This window comes from Melospiza georgiana, chromosome 6, assembly GCF_028018845.1.
Source record: "Melospiza georgiana isolate bMelGeo1 chromosome 6, bMelGeo1.pri, whole genome shotgun sequence".
Taxonomy (NCBI): domain Eukaryota; kingdom Metazoa; phylum Chordata; class Aves; order Passeriformes; family Passerellidae; genus Melospiza; species Melospiza georgiana.
In genome coordinates, this window is record NC_080435.1 from 52,152,300 (window position 1) to 52,179,814 (window position 27,515).

A 27,515-nucleotide genomic window follows, 5' to 3' on the forward strand; every position below is an offset into this window, starting at 1 on the left:
TGATTATTGAAGCAGGGAATTTCATGGAATGGAGTGAAATTTGTCCTTGCAAATAAGGAAAAAAACCTCCTACAAAATCAACGGATTTCTGTCAGTATAAAATAAACTTGAGGGGGAAGAATCTCTTTCCTTCCTCTTCATGCCTTCCTCTTCCCCTAAAGTGTTGTAAAAAGAATAATTGCTTCTGGTAAGCCCTGTCCTGGCACTGGAAATGGCTTTCTGTGGCTGCTTAAAATTACTGTGGGGATCGATGGGGAACAGCAGCACTTGTGCAGTGAAGAGTGAATGACATCAAGTTAACTTTGCCTCCCCTGCTGGGATGGATAGTGTTCTGTGGCCCTGTTTCCTTATCTTCTTTATACAAGAGTCATTTCAAGCTTGATTCTTCTTGATTATCAAAAGGGATGTTATAGATTTTACTGTACTGAAGCAACCCAAAACATTACTGCTGTTCTGCGGTGTCTCCTCAAAATCTACCCTCCAAGCACATTTGGAGGATTACAGATCCCTCCACCATAATGCATTTTAAGTTCATCCTGTTACCTTTCACACACACAGAGATATATAAATGTCCTTTTGCTGGGTTTGAAGCTGTGTGAGGAAGAGTGATGATCACATGTGCCTTCCCTTAGAGCAATATCCCATGTGGGATGTCATGCAAAGGAAAGTGGAACAGTCTTAAAAAGCTGGGGAAAAATTAAAAAGCATTAAGAAAGGAATGGGAAGCATTTTGTGCAGTCTGCATGTAAACAAAATGTATACCATTGTAAATGTCTTTTTTCTTAATTTTTTTAAAGCTTGGACAGCATGATGCCTGCCATGTTAAATTGTTTCCTTCAGAAGCCATTGGCAGTAGCAATTGTATTGAAGTGGCTTTGAAGGCTGGACTGAACAGCAAGATAAATACTAGCTGCATTTTGGTTTGTGCATTATCATATTGCTCTAATTCAGCTTAATGAGTCAATTATCCACTTACAGAAATTAATTACAAAACAGGCCCTAAAAGTGTCCAGGATGGGTTCTGTCAAGCCAGTGTCATGTTGTGGGATGTGATGAATGATGCTGAGCCGCTCCCCATCCCTATGCCTGTAGATTCCTTTCCTTGGGAGAGAGGTGGTGAGAGTGGAAAACTTTGGTCTTGGGCTGCAATACAAAACCTTCTGTCAGTCTGTCATGCTTTGTGTTCAGCTTCACCTGAGTAAAAGTGGGCTTGGGAACATCAACATCATCTTGGGGGAAAAAAATCTGGGAGGGGTTTGGAGCTAATTGAGCTGCAGCACTAAGGGCTCACTGTCATTCTGGGGTGTTTGGGTGCTCACAGAGAGATTTACTGCAGGGATTCTGATCTGTAAGACATGAACTGCCTGTCTGTTGCAATGGTGCATCTCATGTCAAGGGAATGGGATGCAATAGATGAGAGTTAAATTAAAACACATTTCATGTATTTATAAATGAGCAGTTGTATCTGTTTTTCTGCTTTGGTGAACCTGACACATAAGAATGTACAAACCTCAGTCTCTGATGGTTGGTATTATTTTAATAGTAAGTGAAAAGCCCAGAGAGTATAAATTGCTTGTGTTTCTTCATGACAAAATTGGATTATGTAAACCTGAAAGGAAACACTATACTCGGCAGAATAAAACTTATTCATGTATTGCCTGTTAATCTTTCATGATTAACACTGATTGAAGTTGGGGTTGGTTTTTGGTGGGTTTTGGTTTGGTTTGTCTTTTTCTGATTTGGGAGTTGTTTCTTACTATCAGTAAAAGAAGTTAAGCACTGAATTGATTATTTGAATATTTAAAGGCTGAATCGTGCATTGCCATGAATGCTGTGATCTTTAGAGGCACTGACAGCTTTCCCTCTGGCTGTTACCATGTCTGCTTTATACAACACAAATGTCAACATCACTACTCCTCTAATTAGAGCAGTAGGTCAAACAGAGTCTTTGTCTGTGGAGGAACCCGAGCCATTAGCCATGTTAAGAAGAAGCTCCTTTGTTAAGCTTGATTTATGTTTCTGAGGTTTGTTTTATCCTGTGGCAAGCTACAAATGCTGTTTTCAGAGTGGGGCACTTTTGCTGACTGCAGAAAGGGAAACACAGAAGGGATTGTCCCTCCACTGATCCAGCCTGGCCTGAGCTGCAAAGCAAACCTTCCCCAGCAGTCCCAGCTGGCTGCAGGTCTGGCTGGTGTGACAGAGTGCATCACTTTGGTTTTATTCAAACACAAGAAGTGTGGGCTTCCAGGGAGTTTAAATCATAATAGTACTGTAAGCTGCAGAGGGTTATAAAAGTAGAGAAACACAGTTTTATCCCTTAAAACTGATGCAAAGAAAAATTGCCATCATCCTTGTTTGGGTTCTCTGCTGGAGGCACCAGTTCAGTTTTGCTTGTTCTGATTCGTTTTTAATTAGGATTTAGCATAATTTTAGCATAATGATAAATCTCCCATTTTAGATCAAGAAAATAGTGTTGGCTGTCTTGACTATCCAAAAAATATGATTGGTATTTACAGATCATCCCATTTGTTTTTCTGATGTCTTTGATTGCATCTCTTCCAATGCAATATGCATCTCACAAACTGAAATTGCCTTATGGAAATACATAGAAAAATATTTTTAAATAGACTATGGGCTTAATTTTTTTATTTTATTTTTTTAAAAAATATTTTAAATTTTATTTAAATGTATTTTTAATAAACTGATTTGTTATATAACATTTTTTGTCTCTGTGATCTTGGGTTTTAGTGGGTAAGTAGTTGGTGAGTCTCCAGTGGAAATTCTCAGATTTCAGAACAGCAGGATTTTTCCTTAGAGTAATTAATAGTCAAATAAGCTAACACTGGCATGAGCTGCTGTATGTGCTTTAGTTGTTTCTCTGGAAGCAGAGTGCCAGCAGTGGAGAGGAGATCACAGCAATCTTTCCTCCTCAGAGACAAGCGTGTTGAAGAGCAGTGCCGAGCAAAGATGGACAGGAAATGCTCTGGGTATTGTTTCTGTGTCCTTTGTTCTCGTTAGCATTTGGCATAGCCACTTGTGCTTCCTTTCTCCTGCCCATTTCCCTACAATGCCATGTGCCACCCCACAGACCAGGGTGGTGTGAGTGACTCCTTACAGATGAAATATTCATTTCCCTCTGCCCCCTGGCAAACCTGAAGGACGTGGAGAGCACAAAGGACAGTGTTCCATCCTCCCTCCTCGAACCCACCCTGAGCACACAGCATGCCCAAAGCCTTGGGCACTGGTGGGCACTGGTGGGCATCTCCTGTGTGTCTGGGGCTGCCCTGTCCAAGGAATTGCCTGTAATTGGTCCCTGGGCTGTGGGCTGGGATATTCTGCTTCCTGCACAAGAGAATGGTGTGGGGGGCTCTGCCTGCTGCCTTCCCACTCTGCCTGCCAAGAGCACTGCTCAAATGCTTTGCCTCTCCCAGGGTTATCTGGGAAAGGAAACCACCTCCTGAACACCCCTGCAAGGTGCTGAAACAGGATTTTAACTAGAGATGGGAAGGTTCATCACATTCAGTTGGTAGGTGGAAACCTGAAATGGCTGAAAGTGCTTGCAGCGTTGCAGAGAAAAAAGCCTCTTCTCTCTTTCTGCTGTGCCCCAGCACAGTGCTGACATCTCAGGGGAGCTGAAGCTCTGGAGATTTTGTGTTGGAGGATCTTTACTACCGTAGCTCTTTGGGTTGATTTTTTTGTTTTGTTGTTTGTTTGCTTGGTTTGGGTTTTTTTACATCTGCTCAGTGACTGTCATTCTGCAGAAAATTAAAGCTGCTCATTACCCCAGACAGAAGCTGTGTTTGCAGATTTATGTTGCCCTTCTCTGAAGAGACAGTGCTGCTTCTGCCAAATTAGCTGCAGCAGATCTATGACCTGGAGGCTGCTCTTCAGTAGGCTGGAATTAAACCATCCAGCACACATCCAACATAAACACTGCTCCTATAATGAAGCTCAGATACAAGATACCAGGTGCCAAGTCTCTGTTGGATTTTAGAGTGTTACCTAACATATTTTTAGAAATACCAATCTTATTGCTGAAAACCAAATTAAACTGAAATAACAGACTTGGGTTTAATTTTTTTTTTTCATTACTGCATCATAGACCTATGAATTAATGACTTTCAATTCATTTTTCCACTTCATACTGAATATAAACTGAAAGAGACTAAGGCATACTATTTCCTCTTTTCTTCTCCAGAATAAGAATGCCCTTACATGTGCACCATAATATTGCAGATGAAAAGCATTAAATAATTTTGACTGTTGTGTGTGCATAAAACAGTTTAATATGGAGATCATACATAAATATAATGCAGATCACACATAAATATATTTCTTAGTTTACATAACAGTTTGGCTCCTATTGACTCAGTACAAGTATTTCCTGAGGGCTCTCCTGACTCTTGGTCAAATTGATGCTCTCTGTTCCTCCTAACACCATGGTCTTGGTGTTAGAACAAAGGAGCACAGAGAAAGTCACAGATGTCTGCAAAGTTGGCCAGTAGCTTTAGGAATGAGCTAGGGAGCTCTGCTGTTTTGGAAACCTGAATCTCCACAGGTTTCACGCTGAAGATGCCCTGTTAGCCTCGCTGGCTGTGCCCTGGTGTTTGCTGGTAGCCCTGCTCAGCAGGAAGCACTCCTCTCTGTCCTCACCCTGCAGTGCTGGCTCTCACACAGCTCCACGCCGTGTCTCTGAAGGCACACTTCATTGCACGCTGTGTTATGCCTTATTATAATGAGCTGGGTGCTCATTAAAGCTTCACAGTCATAAACAGAGCTGAAATTTAGCTTGAGGAGCACTGCAATATCAGTGTGGCACCTGGAAACCAACCTTGTCTCAAGCTGGGCTATGTCAAAATGTAAGTGAAGGTACTTATTTGTAACAACTGAAGTGGATGAGAGAATTGCAAGTGTTTATAAAATGTACAGATGAAAAAGTGAAGGAAAATCTAATCTAAGTCTTCAAACCCCTTCTCATTCATTCCAGAATCAACCCCCTCTCCAGTCATTCAGCCAGCCCTCTGCTTCCTGCTCTTTGGTGTCATGGCTGTGCAGAGGGGCTCTGCCCTCATCCTCTGGCTCCAGAAAGTTTCCATTCCAGCAGAGGAGGCTCCCAAGAGCCCTCCAAGGGTCTGCATCACACTCCCTTTTCCTTTGTACATTTATGCAACCAGCTAAATCAAGACGCCGCTATGAATTGCTTCTGATAAAATTGTGGTCTGCCTCCCCTCACATTTAAAGCATGAGTCTCCTTTTTGGCATCTGACTGAGATCACCTAGTGATGATACTAAGTTTGAAAAGACTGATCCCCAAAGCTGTCTTGAATGGGTGCAAATAGAATAGAATAGAATGAAGTACACCAGTAAAATAGAATATGCAACAAGCCCCTATCTTCTCTGAACCTTATGCTCATCCAGAGGCCATTTAGATGACCCAGCAGCAGCTAACAAAGCAAGTGTGGTCCTGATGTAGCAGGGAGTGTTGGGTCCCAGAGCCAGCCTGGTGAGTGTGGATGTGCATGCTGCTGGGTGAGAAGTATTCTGCCTGTTTTCTGGAGGGGTTCCATTAAAAACTGCAGTGCCTTGAGACTCCAAAATCAGAGCTGGGCACTGAGCATGGCAATAGTGTGCACAGTGCCTCAGGCATGGCACAGACCAAGAGATCCTGAACAGAAAGTAAAATATAGAAAACCTCTTTATCAGCATGTTTTATTCTTATTCTCATTTTTAAATGGTGTGAACCTAACTCTAAGTGTCAGTGGAAGTGAAAAACCAAGAAGAACGAGGTATCTGGCTCTGCTGGCACACCAATTCATGGCTCTTGTTTTATTCTATTTTCCCTTTTCTCTTATTCTGGGGCAAGTGAGATGAGTACTGAAGAGCGAAACAACTCTATCCAGAAAAGATATGGGAAGGGATGGAAAACCCGGCAAGAGATAAAGAGTCCACTACCTATGTAACACCAAGCTGGGAGCTGGAAACCACTCCCTGTGTAGGCCACCATACCATCAGAGTGAGGCAGGGAAGTCCTCTTTTCACTTATGTCTTTCAGGGGAGTGTTCCCCAGATCCAGGGTCTGATTTCCAGCTGTGGTTGTATTATCAAGTGAATAAGGACCAAGGTCTTGGTGTTAGAAGACAGTTAGCCTAAGCAGAAAGAGATTAAACAGGCAACAAAAGCAGAAGTATTGAAGAAGAAAGGTTCATGGCAAAAAATGCAGTCAGTTGTAAGGAAAATGGTTCTTTGCAGCTTGTGCTCCCTAACCCAGTTCCAGTGCCCTTCATGGGAACGTGAGCTGGATTTGACTGGGGCTCTTGGAGGTCAATGCTTTATCCACCAAGCTGCAGCTGCCCAAACTGAGTGTGCAGCCCAAGAGACAATTGAGAGCTTTGCCTGGTTTCTATTCTGTTTGCACTTTGGGGAGTTGGTTTCAGCAGACCAAATAATGCTGTAACATTGCTCAGCTGATAACACACCAGTTATAAAGTTCACTGTGAGGGATCTTGCTGTGACTTGAGTGAAGGGTTATGTGTTGCTCTTGATTTTGATGAGCCCTTTGGGGCCTACAGAGAAACCAGGGTGTGATGTAGGGCAAGACTTCCAAGGCTATGGCAATTTATTCAATCTTTAAAAACTCTTGTGTTGTTTTGGATTTTTTTAAATTAAAAACTTGATCATAATGTGGCTTTGAATGCTGCTTTCCATATTCTTGTTGGGGCTGAGAAATAATGGTTGATGTTACTTGAATTTGCCTTTTGATCCCACTTTCTGTGGTTATTAGCATTACTGTTGAGGCTGGGCTGCCTTAACACTGGCCCAATGGAAGATGCACTGCAGCTGTTATCTTACTCCCTAGAAATCCCCCATGACCTGAATTTGTGATCTGGGGAGATGGTGGAGCTGTAGAAGGTTCAGAAAGGCATTAGAAGGAACAGCGAGCTGAGTTACTACTGAAACTTTCCCCATTCTCTGTATCCTTTCTCTTACCTGACATTTCTGTAAATTTGCTGTGATTTAGTGATTGAGTGATTTTAATTTCTCTTTTAATTTTTCATTTTTTCCCCAAACCATTGTATCAGTAATGCAAAAGGACAGTTTGAAAGATTTCAGTCCTGTTATAATAAACCCAGGGTATTGTTATGAAAAGCACGTCTTGACACAGACAGAGGCTGTTGAGTACTCCCACTCTGTGTAATGGCTCAAGGGCTAAGCTTTTATGTGAATGAAGCTTTATCTTTGGATGGAAGGGTTATCTTTTGACAAGTCTGAAGTGCTGACAAAACCCCTACATATTTTAGACAGTGAAAAAAATGCCAAATTACTAGAAAATTGTACTTTTGGGAGAAGTCTGCAATTCTGATGCTGGTTTTGAAAGGAACTGTGCATGCCATTGTGGAGGGTTTGGTGGTCATCAGATGGACAAACTGGTCAGCGTACCAGTGGAGGTGAGCAGCAATTCTTTGGGAGACCCTCCCTATCAACAGGACTTTGGTTTGCTCTTCTAAGAAAATAAGGTTTATGCTTTACCTCTCTGGATGTGGGAACCCAGAACATCCCTCTGGCTGTCCAGGATGGCCAACACCCCTGCCAAGGGGCTCAGAAGCCTGGGCACGAAGCACAAAACACCTGTGGGTTTGATTATGACCCATGGAGCAAGTTACCAACCTTATATGAAGATCAGTAAGCCACAACAGTTTAAGTAAAATAATAGTGAAGTTATCACAGGGTGAAAAAGTAGATTTTGGGGTTTCTGGTATGGGGGTTCAGGGGGCAAGATGGAGGGATCTGGGCGTGTTCCAACCTTTCTCCTTCTTCTTCTTGGCCTCCATCTTCTGCTGTGATGTTGGCACTTTTAGATTGGTTTAGAGTAGGAGGTCACTGTCTAACAGAGGTGATTGGTATTGGAAAGTAATTGTAAATATTGTACACGTAGTTTTGAGTATAAAGACATAACACCACCCCAGGGGCAGGCAGAGTGCCTGGAACTGTCCTACTGGACAGACCTCAGCAGGGCAGGAGAACATTTTTTATAGATAGGATGCAATAAACAACCTTGAGACCGAGAAATGAAGAGCCCTGACTCCTTCTTCAAGTGCCGGGCTGGGAAAAGAGACTTTCAAACTTTTCTCGGGGTCACTCTGATAAGCTAGAGGTCCTGACATCTGCCCATCCTCTTCCTTCTCTCTATCACCTTCCCAGTAGCTGACCAGCACATTCAGAAATGTCAGCCCAGTTTGACAGAGGAATGAAAGTCACTGGTTTCTGACACTCACCAAGTGGCTGGAGAGGAGAGGGATCCAGTCTGATGTCCTGTGTGAGGTGAGAGCAGGACACAGTCAGGTTCACCAGCAATTCACTGCCATCTTGCATGTGTTTAGTAAATGCCCGGCTCCTGAGAAATGGCACTTTGTGGTGTCCCTGCATGGTGATGGGAAAGTCACAGAGGACACAACACAGTCAAGAAAATAATTTTGGACAAGATAAGAGGAGGAAAAGTTGCTAGGATAAAAATCATGGTAAAGCAAGAATACTTCTGCTATTATTTGACAAATATCGTGCACAAACAAGTCTGGAGCACAAATGTGCTCAGGGATCCTGTTTCAGTTTTGGCACTCAGAAAATCTTTTTATCTGTCAGGCAATGGGAAAAATCTTTGCCAATAAATAATCGAAGGAGGGAAAAGGGAAAAAGAAGGGTCTGCCAGGATAATTTTTGTTTTAATAAGTATTGTCAGTAGTTTTGGATGAAGGATTTGTATACTGCACATCTCCATTTGCTAGCTGTCCTTGTGTTTATTTTTACTAAAATAATCTGAAAATTATTCTTCTTGTGAAATTTAAGAGACATCCTCCCACTTTCCTGATTGCCACAATTAATATGGATTTTTGAGTCAAGTTTATTGACATTTGGTGCTGTTTTATGCCCACCTCAAAGAGAGTGTCACCTTTTCCCTGATGGAACACTAGAAACAGTCAGATCTGCAATGTTCACTTTTTAACAGACTAAAAATATTTAATCTAAATCAACACTGTGACTCAATTGTGCAGCTTGTTTGGGCCCAACAATGATTTGTTATTTTTCCCAGCCAAAGTATATCTGCAAATATCAGGGCCACACTCATTGTCCATCACTGCAAACACTGGATTTAAGATGGGGCTTCAACAGATCAGTATAATTTTCCTTGTTCTACTTCCTAACTGATGACACAGATGATATAAAAGATAAATTGCTGCTGCAGCTGGAATGGCTAATTGCTAATAGGAATTTTGCCACCAACTTCAGCAAGGATAAAGCAAGTATTGATTAGTGCAAAAATGAAATGAAATGCACGTGAAAATGAAAAAATATGGAAGGAATATGGATGCTTTTAAAGGAGAGCTTCCCTGCATGTGTGCACCTTGTTGTGTTCCATGGCAGTGAAAGCTGACATGACAAACTGCTGACAGTACCCGTTCCACCTTCAGGGATCCTTCTACAAGTTGAAGCTTCCCTGTGCCTGTAAGTCAGCGATTGTTTCCAACCTGTCCTTTTTAAGAAACATAAATATCAGAAACAAGGGCAGTCATTCTTCATCTTGGTATGAACCTGGCCTTGTAGAGCCTGCACAACCTTCACTTTGAGCCCTCACTTTTTAGGGATGGGGTTGCTGGCTTGAAAAGTGCTTTCCCAATTAATATCAAATGATAGGACCTGAACATCAGACAGGCATGTGCCTTTAGAGAACTGATAAAAACACAGTTATGTGTGATTTCTGATCCATTTTTGGTCAGCTGCTTCCCCTCCAGTCTCTTGAGCTGGGTTTATATGGTTTTTCTTTACTCCAGCATCCCTTACATCAGAAAACCTCTCCTTATGTTCACACCTCACCCACCCATGAGCCTCTGAAAGGTTTGTCATAGAAACCCTTCCACAGGCTTATGGTGCCAGCCACATGTGATAGGGCTGTCCCATGATACAAATATCTGATCTGTTCAGCAAAACATGATGCTTGAATTGCATTTCTTAGTGGTGGATAGCATTAAATAGCTAAGGTAAGCACCAGAATTGAGGCAGTGCTAGTTTTGAGTGAGAAGCTCCTGGTCTTCCTTTGGGGCCATTGTGAAGTTGGTATTTCTTGTTTCACATACAAACCCCAGAAATTTACATGACCACCCCATAAATCAAGTGCTATAAAAAAGTAATGTGGGCAGTTGAAAGGACCTCTGCCAACAGCTGCTGAAACCACTCATCATGTTTGCTAAATTTAAGGAAAAATGCAAGCTGAAGGTGAAAATACATCAGCTGTGGAGCAATGTTGGGGGACAGCATATGCTTGGTGATATAGATATGAGAATGTTTTCCAGCTGATACCCCAAGTGAGTTTATATTTACACTTAGACCATGTCTAATGGCTCTTTAGATCAAGGGCATTGCTAAACTTTAACATAAAAAAGTGATGTGGAAAAGCTAAGCACACCCCTCAAAATCTGCAGTACAGAAGGGGGTTTGCAACATTGTATGTCCCATCTTCTGGAAAAGAAAGGAGATGGTATGCCTGAGCTGAGGTACTGCTGGGAACAGCAGCTGTTTGTGACCGAGTTCACAGGGGTCCGAGGACGAGGGAAGAGACAAGGATCTGACTCCATGTTTCAGAAGGCTGATTTATTATTTCATTATATATATTATATTAAAGCTATACTAAAAGAATAGAAGAAAGGATTTCATCAGAAGGCTAGCTAAGAATAGAAAAAGAAAGAATGATAACAAAGGCTTGTGGCTGGGACAGAGAGTCTGAGCCAACTGACTGTGATTGGCCATTAATTAGAAACAACCAACATGGGCCAATCACAGATCCACCTGTTGCATTCCACAGCAGCAGATAACCATTGTTTACATTTTGTTCCTGAGGCCTCTCATCTTCTCAGGAGGAAAAATCCTAAGGAAAGGGTTTTTCATAAAAGATGTCTGTGACAGCTGTTCTTTGCTGCTCTGGAGCAGGTCCGGGTGGTGGGGCTGGTTCTAACTCCAGGTACAGAGATGCCCATGCTGGTGGCTGCAGTGAGACTGCTGGCATGGAGCCTTGGAAGATACAGCCCTTGGTACCACCAGCTGCCATGAAACAATGGGAAAATGTTTGTTTAATAAGGACTGTAAAATGTCCCCGGCACTCAGGACTCTTAAGTACTTTCATAATTTCAGGGGAACTTTTCCTGGCAGACTTTGATCATGTTAAATAGATTTCCCATGATATCATAACGCTCCATTTGTTATGAATGTGCTGATTTGCGGATGTGCAATTAGCTGACTCAAGCACAAAAACAGTATAGATGCCCTGTGTATGAAGTGGCAGTTTATTTCTCTCCATATGGTCTGGAACTTGTTCCATGCTGCTTACCGTGGGGTCTGGGCTCACTGCCCGCTGCTCATCACACTTTATAGAGAGGAAAATTGAAGGCAGCCACGGAGTTAATTCTTTGCAATACAGTTATTTCCTTCAGGCAATACCTAAGCTGTTTGCATCAGCCAAGACATCCCCCTGGAAGCAGGTGAGTCCTGGCTGTTCCCTCTGCAGAATGAGGGTGAGATGAAATCATCTTAGCAAAGGGCACTGCATGACTTGAGAGCCAGGGGCTTTCCAGAAGGAAAAAATAGGGCTTCCCAAATCCTGCATAGCACGTGGCCTTTAAAACGCTTTTTTTTCCTGCCATATGTTTATTTATCACTACTTGAATGGATCTATACAAAAGGCTCAATCTTGTCCCTCTTAAGTCCATGGAAAGACTTCCTTGCACCTCAGCAGTGATGGAGTTGCATCCTAAATTAATATCCCCAAAAAGACTGTTTTATAAAATATGCTCAGTGCAGGATCAATTGTTTTGCTCTTGAAGTGGCACCTGGCACCTCACCTCACTGCACATTTTTAACTCTTCTAATAGTAAATAAGTATATTTTACACTCCTGTATGGTTTCTCTCATGCTCCTTTCAAATGAATGGGGAGCATGGAAAAAAGCTATTTGAGAGAGCAAGGACATATATTAACATACAGGGTTAAACTTTCTGGGGACAAGGATTTTTTTTTTTTTTTTGCCTCATCAGCATGTTTAACAGTTGCAAATCTCAGTGTATGAGGAAATGTCTTACATTCAAAGACTATTAACAGCTGTGAAATTAGATTTACAAATCTGAATATATAAATGCATATTTTATATGCTGTTGCATATCATTTGTGCATATATTCATGAAACTGTCTTGTAGTTTGTGAAATTTGAGTGTAATATTTCAGTGGGAACTTCCAGATTTCTTAATCATGAAATCGTTAAATGAAAGACTTGCCATATGCAAATTTTGAAATTTGTGCAATATATATGTTGCCTTTTGAGGATAACACAGAACTAAACCCAGCAGATATATAAGTATAAATAGTTATTTGGAAGGTCTGAAACATGCTTGTTAAGAAAAAAATATTTTAATCATGTCTACCTTCAATTAACTCGTAGGTGGGTACAGTTTTATACTATGATTGTGATTCAAATTTTTTTAATAGTATGAGCAACACATTCTACAGTGTTTCACTTCATTCTTAAAAATATCCTGGGTTTTATGCTTGGAGATTAGTCATTTTGAGGCTGAGGCACTCACCTTTCTAGCTCAGCCTACAGCTCTCAGGATTGAAAATACATAACATTATTGTCATATACAAATCACAATTCATCTAGTAATGAAACTCTCCAAAAGAAAGCAAATCCAAGACTTGGGAGTGTTTGGAACATGAAAGCTGAGTGCATGGCCAGCAGACGTGCTGCTTGCAAACCTATGGGAATATTCACTTAATTGCAAGTAAAGCCTCGCTTCTGTGTTTAGGAATCCTGATCTGCTCACACAGATCTCAGCACATGACTGAAATAATCTGTTTATCCAGCATATGGTTCTTTGTGAGGACTGGATAGAAGTCAGCTACTCGGTCTTATGTGTCATTTGTCACACAGCGCTGTGTCCTTCTAAGTGCTCCCTTTCTAGTGCAGGGCCATGGAGGCATTTTAGCAATGCAAAGAGGTGATTAGAGGCACTTCTGCTGGAATGTATGGTGCTTAGTGAAATTAATTTGGCTTATGACAGGGGCATGGAAAGGCAGCCCTGGGCTTTGTCCTACTCACTGTCACTGTTTCCTGGGGTGACATTGGATGTGTCAGTAGTGACCTGCTCTTTGCTGGCCTTCAGCAGCAGGAGAGGGGAGGTCGGGAGTTTCCAGGTGTGCTCAAAGCTGTTTGTTCAGGAGAACCAAATATTTAAAACCAGAGTTTTCTAGCTGATATTATTGTAGCTGATATTTGTGTGTAAGGAGGGTAATATCTACTGGGTTTAACAGGGAAATTATCATACTCATAAGTGCTGTCTCCTTTCCCCCAAATCAGTGACCATATCTATCTCAGACACATCAGAGAAATAAAAAGGCTCCTCAGATCTTTGCTTATCTTCATCTTCCTAAGTTCATCTAAGTTCATCTTCCTGCATCCTTCTGCCTAGAACAGTGGAGCCAGCATGGCTGATCTGGGCCATTAGTGATTTGTGTCCATACTTACTTGGAGATGCATTTTTCAGGTTATGTCCTTTTCTAATACATGCAATAAAGTACTATTTGCACTGACTAACTCTACAGTTATTGTCTAGGATATGTGAGCTATACAAAGGAACTGCCACTTGAAAAGTTTTAAATTAATGAAAAGCAGGATTTTTTTTGAATGAAACAAGGTAGTGCCCATCATCCACACAGATCTCAAAGCAGAAGGATATAGTAGCAGAAAAATGCAGCCAAATTGAAATCCCGAGCAACAATAAAATCCTTCATTAAACAGAAAGAAATAGAGAAAAAACAAAAGCACTACAGGAAAAGCTGTGCTTAAATGTCAGTGAGAACTTCAATTCTTGTTGGCTTTTAAACTCCCCCCATCAGAAAACTGAAACTCTTCAGTCATACAGAGATTTTCTGCAGAGGAACTGGAAGCAGCAACTGAGCAGGCGATGTACCACCAGCTGTGAGAGCAGCCAGATTTTGACACCCATGGTTTCACTAGGTGCCATTTCAGCAATAGTTTCTGTAGGTCTTTCAGTTGGACCATGAAAGTAATCTCTTGTAACAGGAAAAACAGTGAAGGTGGAAAGAGCTCTGCTCCCCTGCTTAGGTGGAGCCGTGTTTGCAGCCCTTGATGCCCAGCAGAAACTGCACTGAAGGGTTTGTGTCAAATTTAGCTTATTTCTTACACATCTCTCTTTTTGCTGTATTAAACAGAGATCTAAGGTTCTACAAATGTATGTTACACTCTGAAAGCACGGCAAGGATGTCAGGAATCGTGTGATCTCCTGAGGACCGGTCTCCTCAGGGCTCTGCAGGTTCTGCTCTCATTAGCAGAGACTTCAGGGCCTCTGATGCTGACTCCCAGAGAAGTCTGTGTGCCTCCATGGTAAAACCATGGCTTCTGACTGTGTTTCCAGCAGTTCTTCCCGAGCTGAGAAGCTCTGCAGTTTCTTGGGTGCTTTGGGAAGTTACCTGGTGTCTGCACCCTGCGTCCTCTGCTCCAGGTCAACTTGAGCACATGTGCAAAAGGCATTTGAGTGGGTGAGGAGATAAAATTAGCACTGTGCTGTGCCAGGTAAAGCTCTGGGCTGGAGCTGGCCCTCAGCAGGATGCCAGGTTGGCTGCCAGGCGGTGCAGGGCCCTCAGTGCCACCAGGGCCCCTGGGTTTGGTTCTGTGCTGTGTAAACACCCATGCCATAAATTAATAACAGCAATTTTTTTTTTCTGGGTCCGAGCTTTATTTGCTTTTCTTTTGCTTGGACAGTGAACCTGCGCCTTGAGAAAACGTGTGAAAACTTTTTAATATCCACGCCTCCAATGAGGCAACAACGGCGCATCTAATCTTCATCTATATTGTTTGTACTTTTGCTCAGCAAAGCAGCAATAAGAAATAATAACATTTCTTCTTTAAAGTGCCTTCCCCGCCCCTGCTGTATGTTACTTCCTGCCCTCCTGCTCTCTCAACAGCGCTTCCCTTTCCTGTTTTGCTTATAAGCCTTCATAGAGACTCTTGGCTTGTGTCTCTGCCAAATCTGTCTTCTGCTCAGGTGAAATAGGCTGTTTGGAATTGAGCACACGTGCCGGCTCTGAGCGTACACCTCTGTGGGACTGCCTGGCCAGGTCCTCCTCCATGGCAGGCACGTAAGTACCTGGGGACTGTGACTCTTGGCAGGGACGCTGGTGACCAGAATTAATGCGACTGGATGCGAAGGAGAGCACTGGATGGGAAGAGAGTATTGTGATAAACACAGAAGGTTTGGGTTTTGGTTATAGCCTGGTAGGATAATTTATAATTGTATAAAATGGTAATTAAGCTTTTATGGCAATGCTACATTAATATGCATCCCCTGGTAGTGAGGGAGAAGCTGACTTGATGGAGCGAGGGTTTCTTCATTCCTGATCTGCCTCCATCAGCTGGAGGGGAATTGTCACAGGTTTATTTACATTTCTTCTGGGATTGAAGGGAGCCAAGGCAAAGTGATGCCAGCTTTAATGAAAGATCTTTATGTTGATTTCCTCTATTCACTTTCGAGTCTACCTTTCCTGGTCATTAGTTATAATTATGATCATTCAAAGCCTTTTTTTAAGGTATCATTCTCCTGAAATACAGGTATGGTTGGCCCAGGAGTGAGAGCCCTCAGTCATGTATTTTCACTTGACAGTTCAGTTTTGCATAATTCATATTTTACAAGATTAGGTACTTCTCACTTTTATTTCTGTAATTTAAGGGGGAAGGGAAGTAGTGTATATTGATAGCAACCTGATCCAGTTGAGTTGCTTTTTTACTGTTTTTGTCTAATTGAGTTCCTGGTGTTTCTCCAGGCCATTTACTTGACTAATTTTTAGGAACTTCTAAACATTTACTTGATATTTACTTTTAGCAACTCCCAAAGTGTATCTTCAAGGTGGTGTATAAAATCTGGAAGTGAGCCCCACTTCACAGAAAGAAACTTTACATGATTCAAAGCATTAATGGAGCAGTGAAGTTCCTCCATCAGGAGTCCCCATTAGCAGTCAGTTGTTGGAACTTGGAAGAAAAAGTTTCCTGGAGCATGGCTTGGCAGCAATGGCACTTAGCTTAATCACACACTTCCCCAGTGAAGTGCCTTGTGCAAAGCAGATCTCTCTAAGCGTTTCTTAACGTGCTGAGTTGAGATGCTGATAACTGGAGCTCCCCTGAGAGTCATTTGAATTCTCATGCTTCAGTTCACAAAACCTACCAGAAGAGGGATGGGTTAAAATTAACAGCACTGCATGGTTTTAAAATCTCAGCAACACAAACTAAGCAGATGTGCTGGCTTACAAGGGCATCAGTCTGTGGCCTCTCTGCTGGCCCCGAATCTGCCCTGATTGGCAGATGTGCTATTTAAGAGCTGTGGCAGACACTGAGAGGTCAGGGCTCTCACAGACCTCGGCTGGCAGTGCTGAGGACTGAGCTGTTCTGGGCTGACAGTCAGACCCACGCGAAGTATCTGTTCCTCTGGAGTCATGTTTGCATACTGTATAATTTTTTGTATTTCTTCTCACTTTTCCCATGCTCAAGAGCATTGAGGGGTGACAGAAGGTTATGCAAGTTTCTCCGGTCATGCCGGGATTGTGTGTGTATTCCCAAATTTAGCAACTCATCTGCCAAAGTCCTGGCGTATTGTGCAATCTGGGTGCCTCATAAACTGTCTCTTCCCTGGTTTCCAGCTGATGTGTCTGCTGTGGGTATCTGCAGCAGATACTGGACAAGGCAGTTCCCACTGGGCATGCCAATGTAGTAAGGGACAATTCAAAATTAATGTCTTATTCCTAACAGAAAGTAACTTTTGAATATTCTTCCTTATGGAGGTGAATCAGTGTTCATCTTATTCTTAATGGTCCTATAAGTACCAGTATTTCCATTTCCTGCTCTGTAAAATATGTATTTGTCTTGCAGGTGTGTCATGACTTTATTTAACCGTGTCAGTCCTTTCGAGAGCTGCTTATGAAGGAGGCTTCATATTTTTACTATTTTCTTGTAATTATTTAATATTAAAGAGTTCAGATGCTAGAGTTTAACAGTGCAGAAAGGTGATGGCCAGGCACCTTCAGCAGATGCTCAGTGCAAAAGGCTCCTCTGTCCCACTGGCAGTGCAGACAAACTCCAGCACCAAAAGATGTGCAAGGTGAATGTGCAGACCTGAGCAGGACACCAAAACCAGCAGCTTCTGTGGGACCTTCCCTTCAGGCTGGCTGGAGCAAGGGCAGCACTCTTGGGTAGGTCCCTCTGCACAGGCAGGCAACCAGGAGCAAGTGCAAATGGAGAACTTCTGACCACTGGGTTGGTTTTTCAGGTAATGCCAGGAAATGGAGCTCAGAAAACATCTGGAGGCAGTCATTGTGGCACCTCCATATTATATATGAGAGTGTGACTGCTGCTATCTAAATATCTGCTATAAAATAGTCAAGCATTTACATGTCACTCAGGACTGAAAGCGCCTTTCTGGCTATAAAGCCCCCATGGGGCTGCCCTTTGGTGTGATCAAGGGCTAAATGCTGTATTTTCACTATGAGGTGTTGCTGCATTGCTTGAGGAAGTTTCTTCAGGGCTCTGGGACAGAGGTGAACGATGGTGACACCGGCTGTGCTGCAACTTTGGTTGCAGAGGGAAGTAGACTCTGAAGCAGGGGGTCCCAGGAGTCACAAGTGTGACTGACATTGTGCTGGAGAAATGAGGCTCCCAAGAAGAAGGGGGGCCATGAGCAGAGCTGGTGGTGAATCTCTGGTGGGAGGGCTGGAGAGTCACTGCACTACAGCAACTTTATCTCTAACAAACTGATCTCAGCTATGGTCTCCATAGAAGCCCAAATGACCTGACTATCTCGTGTCCAAAGGGTCTCTCAGGTTTTTTGTTCTCTAAATCCAGTGGTCAGAGAGAAACGTCCATTGATTCAGCTTACTACTGAAACACTTCCCCTGCATCCCAGTCATTATTGTATTTATTACAGTGAAAACTGTTAAAATGTTTAGCAAATCAGTATATTAGTGTTTGAAGTACGCTTTAAAATGCTGCAGGAACATGACTTGTAGCTTGCCAATTCTGAGGTTACACTGTACTGCACAGATTGCATATCTCTGTATACAGGATTTTGGATGTACATTAGCTGTTTTAGCTGACATTGAGAGTATTCTGTCAGCTTCTAAAATCAGCATCAGCAATTTCTTGCATGTCACGTTTAACCACACAAATGTGACTTCCCGTGGCAGCCCCAGTGTACAAGTAGAGTGAGATGTGCTAAATGACTTGTTCCTTATCCCCCACATTTTCTGGGCTGAAGTTTCATTCTCAAGTAAGGCAAGCCTAGGACTAAGTAATGTCAACAATTTCTCACACCAATAAGTCTGATTAGATCAGTCTAAAATAACTCTAATTATTAATAGTAAAAATATTGAGGGGGGACATATGGGGGCTGGAAATTAAGAATAAGGTAAATGCTTGTATAAATAGCTACTTGCGTTTTCTATGAATACAAGAAAAGAGCATCTTTAAAGGTCAAAGAATCATGAGCAGCTTGATACAAGGTAGATCTGTAATTGGTTCAAAGGATGAGATCTTGATTTCTATCAGGGAGCTTTCAGAGGGAAAAAGCTTTAGCTAAGAGAGTGTCTGTCCTAAGGACACAGCTGTGTCTGTAAATAAGGAGTGGAAGTGTCCAGGTGCACCTGGCACCTGACACAACGCCCACAGAATTAGGTGTTTGATCCCAATGTCAGCTGGTCGTGGATATTTGTTACTCCTTTTGTGAGCACGATTTGGTGACCCCCCCCAAAAGCTGTGTGACCTTGTCCTGGCTCTAGGAGAAAGCATTTGAAGCCTCTCCCATTGCCCCAGAGGTGTGAGCTCTGGTGGTTTGGGGCTGGACAGGGCTCCAGGGTAGGGCTGGGATAACCCTGTGCCATGCAGGCTCTGCACGGGCTGCTCCTCAGAGGGGGCTCAGGCACTCAGTACCAAGCTCTGCAAAAGTTTTACTCCTAAGAGGATAACAGGGTAAGTAGAGAAAACAGGTCAGTGAAGGAGCACAGTGCAGCTTGGCCACTCGGTCTGGAACGAGAGGGAAAAGCCTTAGAGACCCTTCAGAGCCAGAATCTCCTCCAAACATTATGGTTTGCTCTCTTTTTCCTGTTTATTCTCTGGGACAGGTCTTTTGTGGTTCCAGCCTGAGCTATTTGTTTGTATATTTGGATTACCCACTGGGCTAGGTAGTACCAGGCCACTGCTTGTCATGTGACAATTCAGAAAAAATACAGGTATTTTCCCAGGAATCCTGGTGTTATCTATTCCATTTGTGGCTCTTTTTTGGCTATAGATCTTGGTAGTCTTATGCTTACTAGAAGCCAGGAAGAAAGGACTGCATTTTCAGGTTCTGAACAGATGGAAGAGGAGAGGAGTGTTATTCCAGGACAAAGACACCTTCCCTGCAGCACTGTCTCAAAGTGCTGGGCAAGAAAGGTCAATGCTGACCCTTTCAAGCAGGGTTCAATCCAATTTAACCAATCTGCTGATTTTTTAAGATTAATCTTACACAAGAGAGATGGATGAGAGTGGGTCAAAATGTATCACACAGAAGGAAACAAACAGTATTATCTGCAAACTCTTTTTCTTAATTTACAGTTTTGTAGTATTGAAAAAATATTCTATAAATCTCAACAATGAACATTTGATTTTAAATATCACCTGTGAACAAAACTAAGCAGACTTTCTTTAACTTCAGGCAAACAAATGGTACTAGTGCAGAGGTTTGCCTTCCCACAGATGTGATGCTTTCAGAATAAACAGGGGTGAATATTAGGATTTGGGGTCCCTAGGAAGAACCCCATCCCCTCCACATTTAAATAAGATGACTTTAATCAGCCCCATAGTAAAGTGTTGCAAATTGGAGCAGATGTTGGGGCACAAACCTGAACAATTTTGTAATTAAGACCTCTCTATGATTCAATTTTTTATATATTTTTATACACAATTACCTACGGTGGGAACTCAGGTGGATGAGTCTGACTGCATGTTAAAGTAAAATAAAATATCAGTAGGAGAATTCCTCATATTTGATGTGTGTGAAATTTGGTGGACGTCCAGCAAATGACAAATTTTCAATAACTTCTGTGTATTAGGAAGATAAACCAAGTTCTAGAAGTGTGCAAACATAATTTTACATGTAAATACTAATATATAACAAACTCTTATCATGGAGAAGGAATGTGGCTACTCAGAATTGTGTCACTAAGCACATTTATTACCTGTCACATGTAGCTGACCATGTGTGGTCCTAAAAATAACCAAAACTTTTGCTAGACCTTCATGAAATCACTGGTACTTGATTTGTGTTTAAAATAATGTACAGAGAGTAATAGAGAGATTCTCAGTGAGGTTTATAAAGGGAATATTTTCTTGCTGTTTTTAGAGAAGCCTCTTAAAGCAGCAGTGGGACAGTTGTGCCCTTTATGCATGGGAAGAGTAGAAAGTCTTCAGAATAAAGAGTTACTAAACTCTTGGAGTTGTCTCACTCCATTTAGGGGGAGACAGCAAGCTAGCAATGGGTCCCTGGAGGCATTTTGGATGCTGAAAGATTGATGAAGTGCTTTGCAGGAAAGGATTCCCCTGGTGTGCTGTTTTATGTTCCTTTCTGTTATTTCACTGGGGGCCAGATAACAGGCTCAATCCTGTTTCCATTTAAATGAACGATGAAAAACTTCCATTGACTGCAGGAGAGCAGGGATGGAGCTTGGTGTGCTGTTGCTTCATGCCACAGGAACAATTGGCTGTCGTGCATCAAACCCTGCTCCTGAGGTCTGTGTTTCAGCCACAGGGCAGCAGCAGCTCCTTTGCTGCTGATTTTGGTGGCAGCAAAGCCTGGAGGCCAAGTTGCTGTGTCTGCTGGGATCTGGGAATGGCACAGTGAGCAATGCTATGTTAAGGCGCCCATGTCTGGATGGTTAGGTGTAGTGTCTGTTGGAAGTAAGGATAATTTAATGAATTTTGACTAATTTAGCAGCTCGTGGTAATTGTGGATTCCCAAATTCATCTGAAATGGAGACAGTATTGTTCTGATCAAGGCAGTGATGTGCTCTTGCTTACTTCAGTGTACAGCAGGACTTGTAGTGCTTGGCAAGGCTTGAGGAGAAGGACGTGGTGTCACACTGGCTGAGTGTGACTCTCCCAGGAACAACATTTTCCTGGAGCTCCTGGCTCCTGGGCAGGGCATTGCTGTGCCCTGGCAGCTGATGCTCCCCTCTCTCTGGAGCTGGAGGTGGCACAAGGCCCCTGCTAGCAAAAGCAGGTCTGGAGGATGCAGGCAGTGCTGCCAGGCTGCAGCTCCTGCAGCAGCTGGAGGATTAGGCAGGCTGGAAGGAGCTCAAATCCCTCAGCTGCTCGTGTCAGATGTGGAGGAGCTGCCACAAGACATTAGCTTACCTTAAAACACAGGGGGGAGAGGTGTTTGCTGGGTAAGTACATCAGCAAAGGTGCAGCTGTTCTCCAGGTATCTCACAAAGCAATAGCAACTGGTGGATGAGCTGGATTTTATGAATTCTGAACAATATAAATAAAATCATGTTTTGTCCTTCTGATCTGTATATATTGCTCTGGTAACAGAATTTAGCTGTTTCTATGATACATAATAAAAATACAATTTATTCTGAATTTTCCTACCTTGTTCTTTATAGAGATGTCTGCTGGCATTATTGCTCCCTCTATAAATGCTGTGAGGACTTTCCAGGCTTTTGCTCACAGCCGGGAGGAGGCCTGTGGGCTACCTGGAGGCTGTGTAAAGTGATTGACAAAACAAGCCAGAGTCAGTAGGCTTTAGTGTACCATGGGGATACATCTGCCTTGGAAATCTTTTTGAGACCCACAGGTCAGAAAAGATTGAAAATTGCTGCTGTAATCAACCCAGATCCTCTTAATACTTAAGTAACGTGCTCCCTTTCATTAAAATGATGGCAGTGATGGGGTCAGGCAAGTTTGGGTGTGCAGCAGCGGGTAAAATTTACAAGTGGTGTAATTTGGCACAGTTGCAGTGCAGCAACATGGTTTGGCATCACCCAGGAGCTTCTCCTGTGTGTGTGTGTGTGTGTGTGTGTGTGCTAGGGAGGCAAACCCAAATCAAGAGGGAGGAGAGGGATTTGTGTGCAAAGAGGATTAACCACTTGCTGTTGCATTGTCAAAAATTATTTAATATGGCTTGGGCTGAGGAAGGGAGGTATGTATACACCTATATATTGATCTAAAGTTAACAGGACAGTCATGAACCTAAAGTTTTTGCAGGACATAGATCTCGACAGTTTCATGTAGATGTACTAACTGAATCATAAATGCATAAGGTCATTATTTGCTTGTTGAAAATCCCTGTTACATTTAAGACCTCAAAGCTCCAAAATTTGCAGGATTGATTTTTTCTTCAACTTGTATTTCCTCTGGTATAAGAAAACTGGCTGGGAGATCAGGAGAGTGGAACTGAAATTCTGACCTGTATTTACATGTCACAGCATTTGCCAGTGGCATTTATTGCCCTTGAAGGGTGTGTTTTATTATGATTTTCTGTATGTATATTACTCAGGATATGACTAACAAACAAGAGCTAATGTACTGAGGAATTTCTGTGACTGTAAAGGAGAAAAATACTTATTTACACTATACAAAACACTGGTTATATACTTTAATGCTGGCATGCATCCAGGTTTGTGGATTCCCCTTCCCCACTTTCCTTGCTATGAGGATGAAGGAGAAAAGAGTTCCTGTGTGTTTTTCTCTGGGTATTCTGGGACTTCCAAGTGCGTCAGCAGGTCTGGGAATTAGGCGTCAGCTGGATTAACTTAATTGATTTCTTCAGTTTACCTAACATGGCTTTTGCTCCAAGGTCTGCTATACAGTTTGAAATGTATAACTCAGCTGTGGGTGTCACGTTTGTTTTGTCAGCAAGCTGTAAAATATTGCTAGGTTTTCATACAAATGTAAAAGGCTTCGCTTGCCAATAGATACATAAAATAAATAGAGCATTCATGCTGTTGGACCGTTTTCATAATGTTTATGTGATGCAGGTTATTTCTTAGGGCTTAATGTTTTATATAAAATAGATTATTGGTTCAAAACAGTAGCATACAGGAGGTTTTAAAAGTCTGTGAACACATAACATGTCAGCTTTAATTTAACAGAGCGCATTCAAAGGATTAGCAGATCTCTTATAAAACATATGTTGAAAGTAGTACTGATAGTTTCTGTTGGTTTTTTTCCTCTAGAAGATTTAAGTAATAAGCAATAAGCAGCAAATTCACTCTTTTCTTTCCTGATTTTTTTGTTTTTCTCCCCAGTGAACAGAGTATTTGCCAAGCCCGAGCTTCAGTTATGGTCTATGACGATACCAGTAAGAAATGGGTGCCAATCAAACCTGGCCAGCAGGGATTCAGCAGAATCAACATCTACCACAACACGGCCACAAACACCTTCAGGGTAGTTGGAGTTAAACTGCAGGATCAACAAGTGAGTAACTACACCAAGTTTCCTGTAAATTAACCTTTGATCTCATTTGGTAAGCTCAATTCTATACTTAATGCAACATTTCCTGCTCCCTGCAAGGTGTCTACTAGTCTGTTTATACTCCAGCAATTCAGGTTTTGTATCATTTTTTTGCACACACAATATATCATAAATTATTACTGCATATTTGAAAAAAGAATGTTTGGTAGATGGCAAAGAGATTTAAATGTTATTTCTTCCCCCCCACAATTTTTTCTTGTTAAATGAGTCTTATTCACTCTGCAGGTTTTGCTCTCAGCTCCTCCCAAATTACTTTTTACTTGTTCTTAGCACTATATTAAAAATAGAAATAAAAATCAATTGTTCTGCACTGCTGTCCCACAAAGAGTGGTTGTTACATTGCTGTGATAAGCAATTAGTTCCTTGTAATGCACTTTAAAATCCTAGGTGCACACTGTGATCTGATTTACAGCGGACTAATTTTGCAGGCCCTCCTTGGGTATTAAAGGAATAATATGGGATTTAGATTATCAGAACTGGGATCAGACCCCTGTTGGCCACCAGAGCACGATGCTCAGCCCAGACCTGCCACAGCATAGCTCCAGCAGCCTGCCCACCTCTTGTGCTCCCCCTGGGCCTTCTGCATGGCACAGGGATCAGGAAAAAGTGGGAATTTGCCCCCTGGGAAGGTGAGGCAAGCACTGCTGCTGGTGTGACATTGGCAGGGGCAGGGCAAATCCAGCCAAGCTGAGCCAGGTCAGGCCAACCCAGAGAGCAGGAGCCAGGGCACCACCACCTCTCAGCTGCCACCAGTGTTGAATGGATTGATCTGCTTGTGGGAATGCTGATGATCCTCAGCTGACAGCTGTAAAGGTGCTTGGGCCAGCTGGAAAAGTTACTCAGGTTCCTTACTGGAGGTGACAGTGACTTTGCTACACCATGCCTATGCAGAGTAATCATTCTGAACAAGAAAAAGCAGAACAAAAATAGGTGGGTTTTGAGCACACTGGTTTTCAGCTCCTTGCAGTGCACTTTTGAAACATCCGCCAAAAGTTTTGCGACTGCTTTTATTTTTTTCTGTAGAACAAAGGCATTATATGAAAGCAGTTCCATTCAGAAATAGAAAATATTTTCAAAACTAAATGAAATACAGTGTTTTCTTAGTCAGTTATGAAAGCCAGTACTGCTCTGTCCCAGGCCATGCTAGTTCTTCATTTTACATAGCCAGCTGGTGAATGTAAATGATTTTCATGTGACTGCAATCTAAGAGGGAACTGAATAGCTGGTGTAAAAGAAGCAGAAGTCCTAAAGTCAATATGTATATATGTAAGGGAGACTAAGTACCAGAGGTCTGTCTTAATCAGACTATGCAATTTAAAGAGTAGGACATAATAAAAAGTCAAACCTTAAGCTGCATTTTGAACATGCTTTGTGTTAACTGTAGTCTTTCATTTGCTTGCAAATGTTCCAACTTATGAAGATGCTGCATGCTATCTAAAAATCATCTCAGTTCAGAAGGAAACAGGTAGAAGAATATATTTCTCTAGAGTTTAAAGATTAAAAATCCTCTTTTAAATGAACAGAAAGTATAGTTGCTTACCTTAGTCACCTAAAACTGCCCTTAAACAAAGTGTTCCCTTTAAATATGATTATAAAAATCCAGTATTATCAATAAAATCAAGGCAGCAGAGTAGTATTCAAAGGAACACTCTGAAAGTCTCAAGATTCAAAATTTAATATATTTTATATGAGTCTCACATAGAATCATAAGCTTGCTAGGCTTGCTAAGTATTTGCATTTAAAGAGAATAGAAATTTATTTCAGTTTAAATAATTCTCTTTTCAAGCCATTTCATGCTTGCTCTCAGGTTCTGTTAAATCTCACTGAAACTGAGGCTTTAGTGAATCTGTTGATCTGCCAGAAAAGATATATTTATCTGAAAAGGATCAATTTTCAGCTAAAATGTGATTTGGCATATGATGAAGTTAATGAAGCTACACAGATTTTTGAAGAGTTGAGAAGCTAGTTTAAAATATGTCATACAGCAATACCATGGAGGAACAATTTAAACTTTTTTTACAAACTGTTTGTCAAGGTACAGACTGGAGTAATTGTGGCTTCATCCCTGCCTGACTTTATTTCCCTTTTAATTTTGTTGTTTTATATTACACCTCTAATAATATCTCTCTTTAATTTTCATCCTCTTTTTCATTTTCCACATATCCTCTTCTTGTCTTGTCTCTGTCTAGCTGTCTTTCTCTTTTCCATCCCTTTTTTGGTGCATGTGCTGTACCTCGTGACCCTGTATTCGTGTTCTGCTTACCTTATCTCCTCATCACCCTATCTCCCTCTCTAACTGACAGTGTCTGTAGAGTTCACCACAGGTGAATGTAATTGGTAGAGCAGCAGAGCTGGAGCATCATTCTGTCTCAGGAAGTGGCCACAGCTCTGTTCCTGTGTTTGTCTGGGAGGCGCTCACCGCGTGTGGTGGCTGTGCTGGGTTACAGAGCAGCCGTACCTGAGCTCCCTCCGTGCTCTGCACAAGGTGCAGCCTTGCACAGGCTCATGCTGGCCTGAGCAGGAGCCTTCAGAAGCCCCCAGGTGCTGTCCTGAAGCTTTGAAGTCATCACAGGGGCCAGAACTGGTTTGAAGCTAAGGCCAGATCAGTGTTACAATCACTCAATGTCATGAGTTTCATGTTTCCTTGAGGCCTTCATTTTGGACATGATGTTCAGTGAGGTCTTTTCCAACCTGAGCAATTCTATGATTCTGTGATTCTTGAAGTCAGCAGTGGCAATCATGTCTTTTACAACCATGTTGCAGCTTGCCAGCTGTTGTTGTTACCTGGCCTGTTGTAAAGGTGACATGTGTGAACTTCCAAGTTCACAAAGCTTACAAGCAGTAGCTCCCCATTCCAGAGTCCTGATCAAGTGAAGGTTTAAAATTAGGACTTTACATCAAGTGATGTCAAATCAGCGTGATCTCATCACCCAAAGGCACGAGCTGAACAAACAGGCAGGGAGGAGGGTGCAACTCAAAAGTGAATCACATCTCGTGAGGGGCTGGTGTGCTCATGTGGCTGAGAAGTGAATTCAGGGCCTTGGGCAAGGTGAGACATTTACATGTGAACCCAAGCCAAAACTGAAAGAGGGACAGGATTCTTGTGATATTAGCTAACCACGGCATTTGAAAAGAAAGAACCAATTAATCACTGTTGTAACTTATTAGAACTTCATCAGGTTTGGGCCTGCCTAGAGAAGTAAAGAATCTGGCCTCAGCTGTAGCAGCGTTTATGTCCTTGCTGTTTCAGCAGTCATGGCTGCTCCCTGAGAGATGCGCCTGAGCACTGGCAGCATGGCAGGGCCCAAGCTGCTGAACCATTCCATGCTCTGCAGAAACAAGCAATTGTCCTGTCCTGGTTCCATAAGCAGGAGTATTGGCAGTGAGGCTTGTGTGGGAACCCTTCCCATGATCCTGGCTGTGAGTTACACATCAGGTGTTGCCCTGAAGCCCACCCTGTCCCCTCCAGCCCCATTCCTGTGAGTCCCATCAGCCACCACCATCCTCACTGCTCACAGCTCCACAATCAAAAGGAAATTCTTCTTGCTTTTGAGCTTTTTTACAGATTCTAAAATTCCCTGTTGCTCCCAGGGAGCCTACACCTGAAATTGAGGTCAAAGGGTGAAGGAGAGTACTGGGTAGAAATGAAGCAAATCTTTTTGTTTTAAACATTACAGTGATGGGAACATTTAAACATGCCAACATAATGATATGCATGACTGGTCTGTGAAACTCCTTGCCACATAAGATCATTGAAATACAGAATTTAACAGGCTTCAAAACAACACAGGCATTTATATCAGTAAGATATATGAGTAAGACTACATTGTTTCAGGATATAAAATACTAAAAGAGGGTTGAAAAGGAAAAAAAGTGGCATATAAAATGTCATGTTTCAGCTTTTATGT

The 27,515-nt window shown here is 42.2% G+C and overlaps 1 protein-coding gene across 4 annotated transcripts in view; it reads left to right on the forward strand.

The window, feature by feature from the left end:
• Positions 1-27,515, forward strand: part of EVL (Enah/Vasp-like) — a 147,545-nt gene that overhangs the window by 53,853 nt on the left and 66,177 nt on the right. For 3 of the 4 annotated variants that reach the window (XM_058027125.1, XM_058027123.1, XM_058027126.1), the window contains exon 2: positions 23,382-23,550. In XM_058027125.1, the coding sequence (XP_057883108.1) occupies positions 23,382-23,550 (169 nt within the window). Of the gene's footprint in view, positions 1-15,132; positions 15,195-23,381; positions 23,551-27,515 lie in introns of those variants that run through there. The other variant, XM_058027124.1, reaches the window with a different exon arrangement.